Raw genomic sequence first — 13,587 nt, 5'->3', positions numbered from 1 at the left:
AATCATCAAAATTAAACAAAATAAACATTTGAAATATATGAGTTTGTATGTAATGTATGAATATAATATACAAGTTTCACTTTTTAAATGGAATTACTGAAATCAATCTACTTTTTCATGATATTCTAATTTTATGACCAGCACCTGTAAGCAGCATAAAAAAAAATCTGAAAACTACTAATTATTTACTGACCTGACTCAGTGATGCTTTCATCAAATCTAATTAAAAGCATCAGAGAGGTAAAAGATTTAACCGTGCCGAGTGCAGTTTTGTCTCGGTAGAGCGCTGCTGTTGACAGTTTATTGTCCTTTTGTTTGCATCTACACGGCCTCCATCTATCTAGTTTTAGTGCATAGTGGAGATAGCTTCTGTTGTGTTACTTGCTGTAATTTTACAGCTTCACTATCATTTGTTCAACTTAAGGGCTCAGCAGAACAACTCTGGAAAGGAGAATTTGTGTTTAGTCACGCTACAACGGCCCAGTTTAATTTCTGTCTTTTCCCGTATTGTGGTGCGGTCTGTTCAACCTTTTGCCACCGATTTAAATTCTGTTTTCGAAACGTAAATTGAATGGTGAAAGTTGCAGAAGCCTGCAAGTGTGCCAGAGCCCCACCCTCGAGGTGTAAGTAAGACGAGTGAGTGCGACAGGAACGAAGGAGCTGTGGGCGACTGGTTCCTCCTGAGGGGTCGGCAGATGCTGACGCTGACAGATCAAGAGAGTGATTATTCAGAGCTTAAGAGTTGAACCGGTGCTTGTGTTGGCTGGGCCCCATGGGAGCAGATTCATTCCAAATCACACCTCCATAAATCACACTCTCATATTTGGCACAGTTTGAAAACAGCAGTACAGAGCAAAGGTGGTCACACTGATGAAAGAGTGTTTGTCATGAAAGACTACCACCAGTGACAACCAAGGCTGTGTAGCTGAAGCAGCATGAGGAACATGTGCTGTCGTTACGCTCAACTGTGAGCCACAACTCATCTTATTTTGATGATGACTTTTCAATTTTGCTTTTCAGGATACAATTTCTTTTTGAAGTTGCTGTCAGCTTTTGATGAATAAAAAAAAGTCTCTTTCAGCAAGAAATGTTTGTAGTACACTTTCCGAAATTAGAATAGAACTATATTCAAAACAGACATTTGTATTTTTTTTCACTTCTACATTCATTGTTGTAGTTTAGCAGTTTGAGTGATCTGTCAAACTCTTCTCTCTTTAGACAAAAACACCTCTCTTGTTCAGAAAGTGCTACATTTAGGTTTGATGATGGAAACAGATATTGTCAGTCTAAGTTGTTTAGCCTGTAGCTTCATGTTTAAAAACTAAAGTCAAATTGTGCATTTTTTATGTTCCTTTTCTGTAATAATAATAAATTACTTAATCACAGTAAAATAGGTAGGTTATATCAGTTTTTTATTTGTTGTTATATGCTCTGCAGGTCTGATTTGAACAAGAAATTTTGATTTGATTATAATTAGGGTATTTTTTATGCAGACAATAGAACAAAATAACAATAACACAAGACTTAAAGAAAGCAAACCCTCCTTTTTAAATGTGCCTCAACAACACTTTTTTTGTTTTATAAGAAAGGGAATGATCACCCACATAATTCCTTTATATAACCAATTTGCCCTACAGCCTTGCGTATGTTTGGTCTTTTATATAAAGAAGTATTCAAAATGTTTCTAAATATAGTTTAAACATCTATGTTGTTTAATTTCCATTTATTGCAAGTCGATGCCATAAACAACACAATCTAATTGTTAAAATTAACGGTTATGTACAAATATATTTCCTTTTTTGATGCAGAAATCACTACTTCACGGTGTATAAGTAGCAGCAGCAGTATAAATTAAAATCATAGAAGCTTTTTAAACAATGTTTTTTCTGCTGTCAAACTGACATTGTAAAGCCATTGTTGGTTTTAAGCTTTGAACCTCGGAGGAATTCTGCTCTTTTAAATATTTCATCATCAAGTGGCTTTGTCACATCAGTTGTTGGCAAGGAAACAAAGTGTTAACAGCAGCACATTCCTCTGGCACCAAACCCCTAGAACAGTTTCAGTGCGTTGTCATTCAAAAGCAATTTAGGAAGCAGTAGGATCTCATTATTACACCAATTTAATTCCAATTAGAAGAAATGAATCAAATTATCTTTTTCACAGCACGCTGAAAAAAAACTGGCTGAGAAATGAACATGACTGACGTATATAACTACATTATATCAGCAAACTGATCTTTTTTATGTCTCCCACATGTTTGCTTATTTCAAAGATAAGGACAAAATGTCAAACAGCTAAATTGAAGAGACAATGTTTTAAAAAGTCAGTTAAGCATTTTATGAAAACAAAATTTAATTACCCCTTTTTTGTGATGTTAGGAATCATTTGATATTTTATTATTGATTCGAGGGCATATTAAATCAATAAACCTGATCTAGAGAGTGTTAGATGGCAAAATGAGCATTAGTATTCAATAGGTCCTTCGTGCATGATTGATGAGACTGATCTTTTTAGTGAAAGTAATAGTGGAAAAAAATTAAAAATAAATGCAAGAAAAGGTTATGTGAGTGCTATCACACTGACTTTCTTGTTAGGTTTTACATTTATTTTAAAGAACTATAACCCTTTGTTTAGAAAAATATAATATTTTCTAATGTTTACGATTGTAAGTTATGTTTTTTTTTTTCCTTTTTAAATCAGACACACACAGCTAGGTATGGTGTGGGTGTAAAAAAAAAAAAAAAAAAATTGTAGTTTCCATTCCGACTGATACATTATTGTGGTCAGCTCAAATAAGTAGCACAATGTAAGCTCTAGTTCAAAGCTGATGGAACTTTTCACAAAAAGCTGTCAGCAATTTTGTTCCATCTCAACCCACATTCTACTTTCCACTCTTTGCTGCATTTGGAAAATTAAGCGTGTGGACTGCTGTCACAAAAAAAGCTGATGCTACAAAGTGGTGACTGGCAAGTGCAGTTGTGTTTCGCCAAAACCACATCAGCACCTAGATAAACAGGCAATGCTTAAAAATAAAGTTGCTATCCCAAGTCATAATGGAGCTGTGAGGAAAATTTATTAGAATGAGCATCTTGGGTTGCTCAACACTTAAACTTTATGAATACCACACCAATACAGGCTTCTTCAGCTCTGTTGCATTAATGACTAGTACAGGTCTTTCCTGTGTACAGTAATAACCTAATTTAATGATGTAGAGAGTCAGCAACAGGCTCCTATGCAAGCTGGTCAAAGCAGGAGCAGCTAATTATAATGCATCACAATGCTGACCTTAATATTCAGACTGCAGTCTGTCTTCCGCTTGCCACTTGTCCTACCAGCTGCCACTCAACATTTCACTCGTATAAACCAGCAGTGGTCCAGTAACATGCAGCTCAATCTGACAATAGGCATCAGATAACTGTGTTACAGCTTCAAAACAACCAGCAGCAGCAACATTCCCTGCACATTAACAAGAACATAAGGACAAAGATACGATGAAGGTTATGAGAAAAGGTTCTGTAGAATGTTGTAGTATGAAGGAAATATGCTGCAAGAAGACCTTTTAGGAATCGACTGTTAGAACTTTGGAGATATAAAAGTCAATTCAAACTGTTTTCAGCTCTGATGGGGATTCCATAGATATCAATATCCAACAGATTCTGCTCTTTCAGTCTTGGTTTTGCACAGCACATCTACAGTACATTATAAAAATTTTCTTTTCTTTTTGCAGATAAAAATAATATATTTCTCTGGTGGAATTTATTTTCCAATAAAAGCTATAGATTCTTTCTGTCAGAGTGATTTAACTGATGTGCATTGAGATAGCTTGAAACCGCAAAGTGTTTGTGACTAAAGACTCTGACCACAGAAAAATGCCAGAGTGGCTTGGGCTGTTTTTGATTAAAATCAATAGAGTTAGATTAATAGTCTTTGAAATATCTCTAAAAACCTTCTATTTACAATATATGTGCTCTGTAAAGAAAAAAAAAAGCTTTTGCAGCTGAAGAATTCACTTTGAAATGAAACAAGTTCATGAACTTGCTGCTGACTTAATATTTGAACAATGCCATAAACTTATCTTGTCCATCCTCATAAAACACTTTTTAACATTGTTTTAAAAAGTGCTATGCAAATAATAGTTCATTGTCATTTTTGATTATATTCTACTGTGACAAGGACCACTAATGCACTGCCCTGTCCTTTGGTCTCCTGAAATGAGATCACTCTTCAATCGGAACTTCTTGCTGTCATTATTGAACTCATTCAGGTGCTTGGAAATAAATTTACTGAGTTATGAGTTCAGGTCAGCAAAAATTCACAGAAAAAAGACAAAAAGTTGAATTTACAAATTAATCCTTTGCAATCAAAATGATGTTTAATATGTTCATATTTTTTGAGTAAATGCCTAGCATCTGTCACAGTGTTACTTGAGTAACTCATCACTTTAGCATTAACAGCCCAAAATATTGATCAAATGAATCAAGTCCTTGTAAACCAGAAACTGACCTTGCATTTTCTGCATTGATGTCTGCTACTAGTTTGATTACCTTGTATTTCTTTGTTCGTCTCTTCTTCAGTTCATGAATAAAGCAATCATAGAGGTTAAGTGAATGGCCTTGAATTGTGCTTGATTGCAAGCTTCCAAATAGCTGCAATTTAAATCATTGCTTTTTTTTTTCCTCAAAGACGCTAGGTTTTTTTTTTATTATTTTTATTTTTTAATGAAAATGCCCTCTCTGTGTGTCTTCTTTGTTCCAGGCCAGTGGGGTCAGTGTATTGGGGAGGAGTGTGGTTCTGGTGGGGTTCAGACAAGGACGGTATGGTGTGTACACATGGAGGGCTGGACGACCCATCACTCGCACTGCCAGCACATGGACAAGCCAGAAAGCAAGAGGCAGTGCTTTAAGGTCTGCGACTGGCACCAAGATCTCTTCGAATGGGAGATTTCTGATTGGGGAGGCTGTGTTCTTGTCCCTTTCTTTTCCAACGAGCTAAAGCTGAGGACAACTGAGTGCATTACGGCACAGCATGGCATTCAGAAGCGCCATATTCACTGTGTCCGCACTTCAAACCGAAGCACAGTAAGCTCAAGGATTTGTGAATTCTTTTCCCAGAAACCACCCATGGAGCAGGCGTGCCTGATTCCCTGCCCTCAGGATTGTGTGGTTTCAGACTTTACCTCTTGGTCAGGTTGCAGCAAAACTTGCGGTGCTGGTTTGCAGCATCGGACTAGACATGTCCTGGCCGCACCAATGTACGGAGGGGCAAATTGCCCTAACCTAACTGAGACCAGGACTTGTACTAACTCTGCTGAATGCCCCGTTGCAGAGGGAGAGTACCAGTACAGCCTTAAAGTTGGGGCCTGGAGTAAGTGCCGACTGCCTCACCAAAAAGATGCCCTTTTAAATGGAAGGACCACAGTTGATTTCAGCACGAGCTCCAGTGAGAACAACACAATCATGATGCACACAGTGGCTTCTCACCACCACTCTCATCACAGCCAACGCCACCATGCACAAGTGCACATTAAGTATCCAATGTCTTGGGAACTTGAAGTGGGATATCAGACACGACAGGTTCGTTGTGCAAGAAGTGATGGCAAAAATGTCATGCTAAGGTAAGATGTTTCCAAGTTTGTCATTTCTATATTGATAAAATGTACATCAACAGGATGGGAAAGAGGAAAAAACAAACGGAATACTGTTCACATTTTAGAAATTTTCAGACAAATGTTTTACTATCTTGTAAATAATCTTTGCAAATAAAAAAATTACAAAAATATGTTAAAATACAAGAAAAACACCTGCAAGCAGTCTAGTAACATTTTAAAATTATGCAACAGTATCACAGAAATTATGAAGTTTCTCTTTCAAGACATTTGTTATCATGGTGACAATCCCCTCTTGAGCCAATAAAGTCAATGCTAGAACTTCTGTGCAAACATTTAATATCTATTTATTCTGATTACAACACAAAACAAGTATTTGTTTTCAGTTTCAGTTGGATTTCCTACTCAAAAAAATAATCCTAAATTCAACTATGTGTCATAGTTACAATGTCTAAATATAACCAGGTTCTGCCTTATGATGCCACATCCTTCAATATAAGCTAAACAAATAAGAAAAAAGATGTTTGTGTTGACATATATGTGTTTAAATCAGACACAAGCTACACACATTGATCTGGAAGAAACCAGTCATTGCATGCTACTATTTTGATTGTTGTGTTTATTTAGAAAAAGCTCACACTATTGCTTTGCCAAAATCTGTATGAAGTCTTTAAAAGTTTAATCAAATTGTTTAAATATGCTGAAAATATGAAACTATTAACCTTAATTAAATGTATGTTATGTCAATAGGGGGCTTTTTAATCAGTAAAAAATGTGCTTCTTCTTATGCTTGAGAAAATAATTGAAGGAAGTAGGCCTGCACAATGCTATAAAAACTTGTGGTGTGTGATTTTTTTTATCGTTATTGTTTAATAATGCACTGACAATATCATTTGTGATAAACTCTCATCTTGCTTACTCTTTACTGTATCTTCTGTCATCGTTATCATCTAAACCAGGTGTAGACATCAAGGCCAGTATAAGTCTGTTGGCTTGACCAAATATATAATTTACATGCAGAACGTGACCGCATGCAGCTTGAAATATAAAGGCTTCTGATTTATTGCTGTGTAAACACTCCTTTGTGGTATTGATATTGCACCCACTGATATTGCAATGATAATATATTTTTGATATATTATGCAGCCCTGAAAGGAAGGTTGCAGTGTCAGAAAAAACAAAACAAAACAAAACAAAACAAAAAAAAACTTGTGTGGATTTGGCCAGGAGAAAAGATCTGTGCAGAAAATAAATTTTGTCTTACATTTCATTCTAGTGTCTATTGTTGTATGGGGAGTGGTAAAAAGGTAACTGTGTGCAGGTTGTAATAGTACATGCATCAATGCTCATCCCCTCTCATGATCCCCAATGGGGCATTTTGTTCATGAGGAGGTGTTTTCATTGGAACAAAATGCTTTCTATTGATGGTGGTAATTCATTCAATTATAACTAGATTATGTGAGAGCTGGTGTTTCACCAGCATGTTGGCAGGGAGGTGAGGTATTATTGTGTTAAATGTTAAGTGGTGCTCCCCTCAGTCGCTGCTTTTTGAGCTGACCCTGGTATTTGGATTTGATAAGAAAGCATTTTGCTGCACACAGTCAAACACAAAACAGGGACACACATACACACAAACACACACAGTCCTGAACAATATGTGCTTTTTTGTCAGCAACAGAGGAAAATCATTACATCTATATTATGGCCAATTGTCTAAATGCCACTAAATACCATCTTCTTGGTGTAAAGTGACACCATTATGTGACTGTTTAAATCAATATCAAACTAGTATCCATTGAGACAAGCATATCAGAAAAACTATGCATGTTATTGTTTTATATTGCTTTTAAACTTAGTCATGAGCAAAGCTTTCACTCAAAAAACATTTCATGTCTACCACCGCCTTCATTCTTTTTATTTATTTATTTTTTTCTGGACAGAGGGAATTAAACATGTTCTACTTTATTGTGCACTTTATATGCATGAGTTATCCACTGTCTGTATGGTATTATTGTGAGAAAACAATTTCTGTACAGTGGCATAAATTACAGATCATGGTTTTATTAAGAGGTAAAAATAAGTTCTTGATTTCATGGATTTCTGCCTTATTGTACTTTTTCTTCAACCTAATTATGGAGAAAAATAAAGAGCATTGTGATCTCATTTTAATGATCCCACTAATTGGAATCCCTTTGCTAAACAAAAGCTGTGTTAATGGTTAATGCACTGTTTCATGACTTCAGATGAACATATCCGGCCAATTTTGATCATACATACATAAGTAGATCTTTCTTTATATGTTACTGCCAGTAATGGGTTTACACGTGGGCTTGACTGAAAGTGGGTAAGCCATTTAACACATCTTGTAAAATAAATGGAAACTAAAACAATCTTTACCTGTACATTGACCCTGTTGTCCACAACAGCGGTTCCAAAACTAATCACATTCTGATCCACAAAACAACAGCGGCAGAAACATATGACTGTTACAATAAAATGTCCCTAAGGTGTATTTCAAAATAAAGCATTTCAGTTAAAAGTAATTGTAAAAACATTTCACGTGATCCCAAGATCACCTATCTTGATTTAAACAAATTAAAACATTTTAAATCCAACATTTTAGATTGATTTTTTGAACCACATGATGCGTAGTGCACTGTAACACATCACAGACATCGGCATCGTTACTTTAGCTATTTCAAATATTACCATGAAACTTCCTTTAAACATTTTTTTATTGAATGTGCCTTATTTATTGGTTAGGTAAAAATATAATTTGGCCAGGTCCTGAATCTAACTTTGGGAACCACTGGTCTACAGGGATCATCAGTCCAAATAAAGAAACAAATCTCACTGGATTAACTGGACCAGCTTCAGACAAGCAGCCAAATAAATTTTCAATTTGTGATGTACACTTAGTTCACGGATAATATAATTTTCTCAAATCAAAAGGAGTATTTAAATTATTAAGTGAGGTTTTTAATTAGTAGGCTAGAAAGTTTTATCTTTATTTATTTTTAATTATTAGATGAAAAAAGAAGAAAAAAAAGAATATGCAAGTTATTTGACTGGGCAGCCTTGCCACGAAGTGAGTGGGCCTGGACCCTGTCATGCCCACCCACAGCCATGGTCCTGATGCACTGTGGTATAATTAAAGTTCATTATACCCACCAGACCCTTTAAAAGAGGGCTGCAAAGCCCTGTGCAAACATCAAATGCAATGCCAGTGCTTATACAAGAGCATGATTAGCATTTCATGCGATTATTCCAATTGCACGATTCCTTTTTCTTCTTTTCTAAACTCAGCTAGGATGTGTTTGTCAAACCTTTTTGACAAACACATCTCATTTTTTAACTAGCTGCTACAGCTTTTTAAAAGAATCATCAGGATCATACATTAACTCAACTCATGTTTCATTTTATATTGGCATGCTGAATGACAGGATGTTGAGATGTGGGCAATGTTTTCACATGGACTGACAAAAATACATTTTTACATAACAAACTTACTGGATTCTTAAAACTCTGTTAGAATGAAGTGCATCAACCACTGCTTGTCATTTGTGCTTCTTGCATAGCTGATTCAGTTTTTACTAAAGAAGCATAACTTATGGACATATTGAGACTAACAAGTGGATAAAGGTTCCTGAACTGAACACAATCTGGGGTACAGAGGTGGAAATATGTTTAAACCAACTGAGCATATGATTGTGTTTTTAGGAAATAAAATAAAACATTGCATTGCTTAATACATTTTCAGAAAACCACATACAGAATGTTTTGTCCTATGAAGGGAAACCCAAATACATCCAAACTGAACAACTGTGCTGTTTCAGAATTCTTTTCTTATTCATCATTTTATACCTCTCAGAGACTTCTGCATCCTGCAGTCATGGAACTGCTGTCATAAACCTTTCACCTGACATTAAAGAACATTACTATCTGTTTGCAATCTCAAGGCTGATGTAATAGTATATATCCAAGAAAAAGATTCTAATTAGGATTTAGTTCATGTGCCTCTCTTGAAAGATGGGCCAAACAAGTTCAGAGGTTTAGCTTGTAGGTGCAAAAACAGGAACAGGAAAACAAAAAAACATTCGTCTCTCTCCTTGTTCATGTTCGAGATTACTCAGAACATATGGTTTATATTTGTCCTACATTTAGATATACAGCAACTAAATAGCATCAAGCAACCTGCAAAATTCAGCATTTTAATCAGGTAGGTTGGAGTAATACAGCAGCAGCATGAGCATATTGTTTACACACTGTGCTGTACTATAACTGAAACAAAATATACAGATCTTAAGTCCCTGAACAACATAATGCTTTAAGTGAAAGTCATTATTTGCCCTACTTAAGGGAAACACAGCTATACAATCATTGTAATCCAGTTTAAATGTGACAAATAAAACACTGATAGGACTGATTGATGAGGTTGAGCCCTCATCTGTTCAAGTGTACAAATATTTTAATAGGTTTCAGCTCTGAGAGGCTTTGCTCATTCTGGTAGTCTTGAGGATAATCTCATAGTTGAGTAAGATTCCCTCAGGTTTTTTCTTTTTTTTTCTTAATGAAAAAGGTAGCAGTTGTAGCCTAATTTTCTCCTGTGGTATGATCTCTTGAAGTTTTTACTACTTGCAAAAAATGTCTGATGTACAGTGTTTATGCCTAAAGATTCAGGCCAACCATGAGATTTCATGAAGAGCAAAGCCGAGTGTGGTTGCATACTTAAGACACTGTGTGCAACAGTTCCGATACAGGGCATTTATTTTCATTAACTGACCTAAGTACTTCAACTAGATCTTATTAAGTTGTGTCACATTTCTCTTTTTCAGTGAGGTACATTAACCCTGGGCTTTTCATTCTCAGCATTTCCTTATAAAAATGAAAAATGTTGGCAGCAGATGAACACTGAAATAAGAATATCAAATTAAATTACTTAGCAAATATAACAATTTCAATCAGGTGAAAAGTAAGACGTTTGAAAAAATGCATAGAGTGTGGATTTATGTTCATGTCTCATCACAAATTCAACATCATTCAGGCCTAAATAGATTTGAATAACATTATAGCTATGTGTCTGAGTTTGTTTATGTATTTAAAGTGTATTCTTGGTTTTTATATTTTACCTTTTGCTGCAATTCAGATGATGTTAATTAAAGAGAGGATTTGGGTTAAAAACTACAAACTGCATGATGATAACCACTATGATTTAAGTTTTTATATAAAATAAACCAGTGAGTCATTATGATATTGTCATATTCTGCTACCATGTTTTAAAATGTAGCAGGACTTACCGTAGTGTCATGTTTCTTTTTTTTAAGTGATCTTAAGGTTTCAGAGTCAGTAATGAAGTCTTCTTAATCTTCAGTCTCTGTACAAAGGACACCTCTCCCTTGACCTTCCAAGTGTGTGTGATGCCCCAAGACTGTCATACATCTGATTGGTCATCGTGGGGTCACTGCTCTAAGACCTGTCGGTCCAATGATCTGTCTCCTGGTTACCGCCTCCGGTCACGGGTCTCGACTCAGATCCCTCATGGTGGGGGGAAACCATGTCCTATCCTTGAGGAAAAAGAAGCTTGCAACATCATTGGGGATTTACTACCAAAATGCCCCAGGTGACTCCTTATATTACTAAATATAGAATGTAAATCCAGTTTGAAGTTCAGTCCCTTCAAATGTTCAATGTTCTGTTTAGAGTATGCGTTCATATTTAAAATACCTCACAAACCAAATAATAATTGTTAATTTTACCTTTTTGTCTAATCTCATACTTATGACATAAAGCTGCAGAAGGAAAAACAATAATTTCTGTACTTATTTGCTTTGCATGTTTTTTTTTATTTTAGTTTGTTCTGAGCCTGGTAGAAAGACTTTTTCTTGTGGTAGAAGTGACCAGTCAAAATTTGATTTGACTTGGACAAAACATGACTTGGATAAGAGAAAAACAGATTGTCAGACTGTAATTATTTCACAGACGTTTGAGTTAAGATAAACTTTAGCTAATATAATATGCATTGAACAAGTAGTCAGTAGAGAATTGCAATCCCTGCTGGTTGCTTATTATTTTTTTCCTTTAAAGTGCCTGAGAGCAGAGGATTTACATGATTAGGGAAAACTCATTACGGAAATTAAGCATTTGATAGATTACTAGGGGCTGTTGTTCTGGTAATCTCCTCAAATATTACTGCTTTCTGCATGACTACGTTTGTCATAGCTGAAACCAAACATTTATTTAGAAGTTCTGAAATCAAAATAATCATCCCTCCCTCCTCCTGACACACTGTAAGAGAGCTGGCTTTTGCCAGAGAGTGCACACGCTAATTTATCTTATGCTTTGCGAGACTTTTTTGAAAGCAATTGTCACAGAAGTGTGTACGCTGATAGTTTATCCTCTTTAATAGCTTATCCTCTTTTGCATTCATTCGTCAGTTTGTTCCTGGATGGATGAAAGCTTGAGTTCTGAAAGTACATACACACATGTTTCAGATGTAAACTTTACAAAACATGTAAACTTCATTTCATCTGCAAATATCTTTTTTGTGCATGTGTGTTTCATCAGGTACATGTGGAGAACCACTGAGTGGGGTGAATGTCGTATCCTACCCTTACTGAGCCAACAGGACAGACGGCAGGTTAATGTCAGCATTCTGTGTGGAGGGGGGATCAAGACCAGGAAGACCTACTGTGTTCAAGTCGCTGATGATTCAGCACCCCATCACAGGAAGGAAGGTAAAAATAAAAAACACACAGCAGACCCAGGGCTTGCTGGCATAGCATAGCACGCATGGCAAGCACCAAATAATACAATCTTATGAAATACTATATAAACACAGAGTTGCTGTTTGAATGTTTAAAGTGATTGTTACTTGCAAACCTTACATGAATGAAACAGAACCCTCTGCTGTAGGAAAAAAAAAACTTCAATGTGCAAATACACATCATCTTCAGTTTAATCATCACATGATTTAGTAAGCTACAATATACTAAGGCACAGGCTTTGAACAACAGGAGACCACAGTTCTGAATGTGGAATGGCTTGTTTTATCTTTAATGATGTATTTTCTTCATTTCAAACCCCACAAGGACTTTGTATTTTAAACCTTAGATTTTTAAGGAATACTAACCCCTTGTAGGACCCAGAAAGCAATAAAGCCACATAAAACAGCAAATAAATTTAATGAGGATAACCACACTAACACCGTACGGTAAACGAGGTGAATGTGCAAAGTTTCAGTGACTGATAAACATTCTGCAACATGCCAATAAACTGCTTTAGTCAAACAAAAAAACTGTGTTTGATTTTGTGTTCTTTGTATAGAAAATTAATAGAGGATTCTGTCACTAAGTACAGCAATTTAATTAAATTTTGACAATTAAATTTTGGCTTGCTGTGTTTCCACATTAAAAAAATGAGATTTCTGGCAGCATTGTGCAATATACTTAAAATAAAGGAAACTTGTCTTTCCACTGTGAATTAATTTACCATCTGACAGGTCACAAAAGAATAAAACTTCAGATAGACTTATGGCTGCACTTAATGTCCTTGATGGCATGAATAGAATCCTGTCACAAATGTGTCTTTAGTGGATGAATCACTGCACAAATTTTTCTGTTTGCAGAAGTACATAAATAAATAAACAAATAAATAGATAGGTAGGCTTATTGGTATTAACTATTGTTATTTTCTTCAATATAATACTCTTCTACAAATTAGAAACGTTCGAGCCTTACAGTATGAATCACCATAAATTATGAGAAAAAAAAGAACAGGCACAGGCATACTAAGTATTAACTATTTATCATTTTAATTAAGCACAGTGGGCACTTTTTAATGACTGTCAACTAATATATTCCCTATTCTTTAAAAAAAAGAAAAAAATACACTCTTCCTTGCATAATGAATATAATCATTTGTCAAATAAAAGCACATTAATTTAACTTCCATCTATAATTTTTAATATAGCTTGTTTACGTTTG

At 35.4% G+C, this 13,587-nt stretch overlaps 1 protein-coding gene across 4 annotated transcripts in view; it reads left to right on the top strand.

Annotated features, from left to right (window-relative positions):
• The window catches only part of thsd7ba (thrombospondin, type I, domain containing 7Ba), a 188,484-nt gene that overhangs the window by 83,085 nt on the left and 91,812 nt on the right, over window positions 1–13,587 (top strand). For 3 of the 4 annotated variants that reach the window (XM_017420752.3, XM_025006907.2, XM_025006908.2), the window contains 3 exons: window positions 4,756–5,614; window positions 10,977–11,225; window positions 12,170–12,339. In XM_017420752.3, the coding sequence (XP_017276241.1) occupies window positions 4,756–5,614; window positions 10,977–11,225; window positions 12,170–12,339 (1,278 nt within the window). Of the gene's footprint in view, window positions 1–4,616; window positions 5,615–10,976; window positions 11,226–12,169; window positions 12,340–13,587 lie in introns of those variants that run through there. The other variant, XM_037976244.1, reaches the window with a different exon arrangement.

The sequence above is a fragment of the Kryptolebias marmoratus genome, linkage group LG6 (assembly GCF_001649575.2).
Source record: "Kryptolebias marmoratus isolate JLee-2015 linkage group LG6, ASM164957v2, whole genome shotgun sequence".
Lineage (NCBI taxonomy): Eukaryota > Metazoa > Chordata > Actinopteri > Cyprinodontiformes > Rivulidae > Kryptolebias > Kryptolebias marmoratus.
This window is presented reverse-complemented; position numbering and strand designations above follow the sequence as displayed.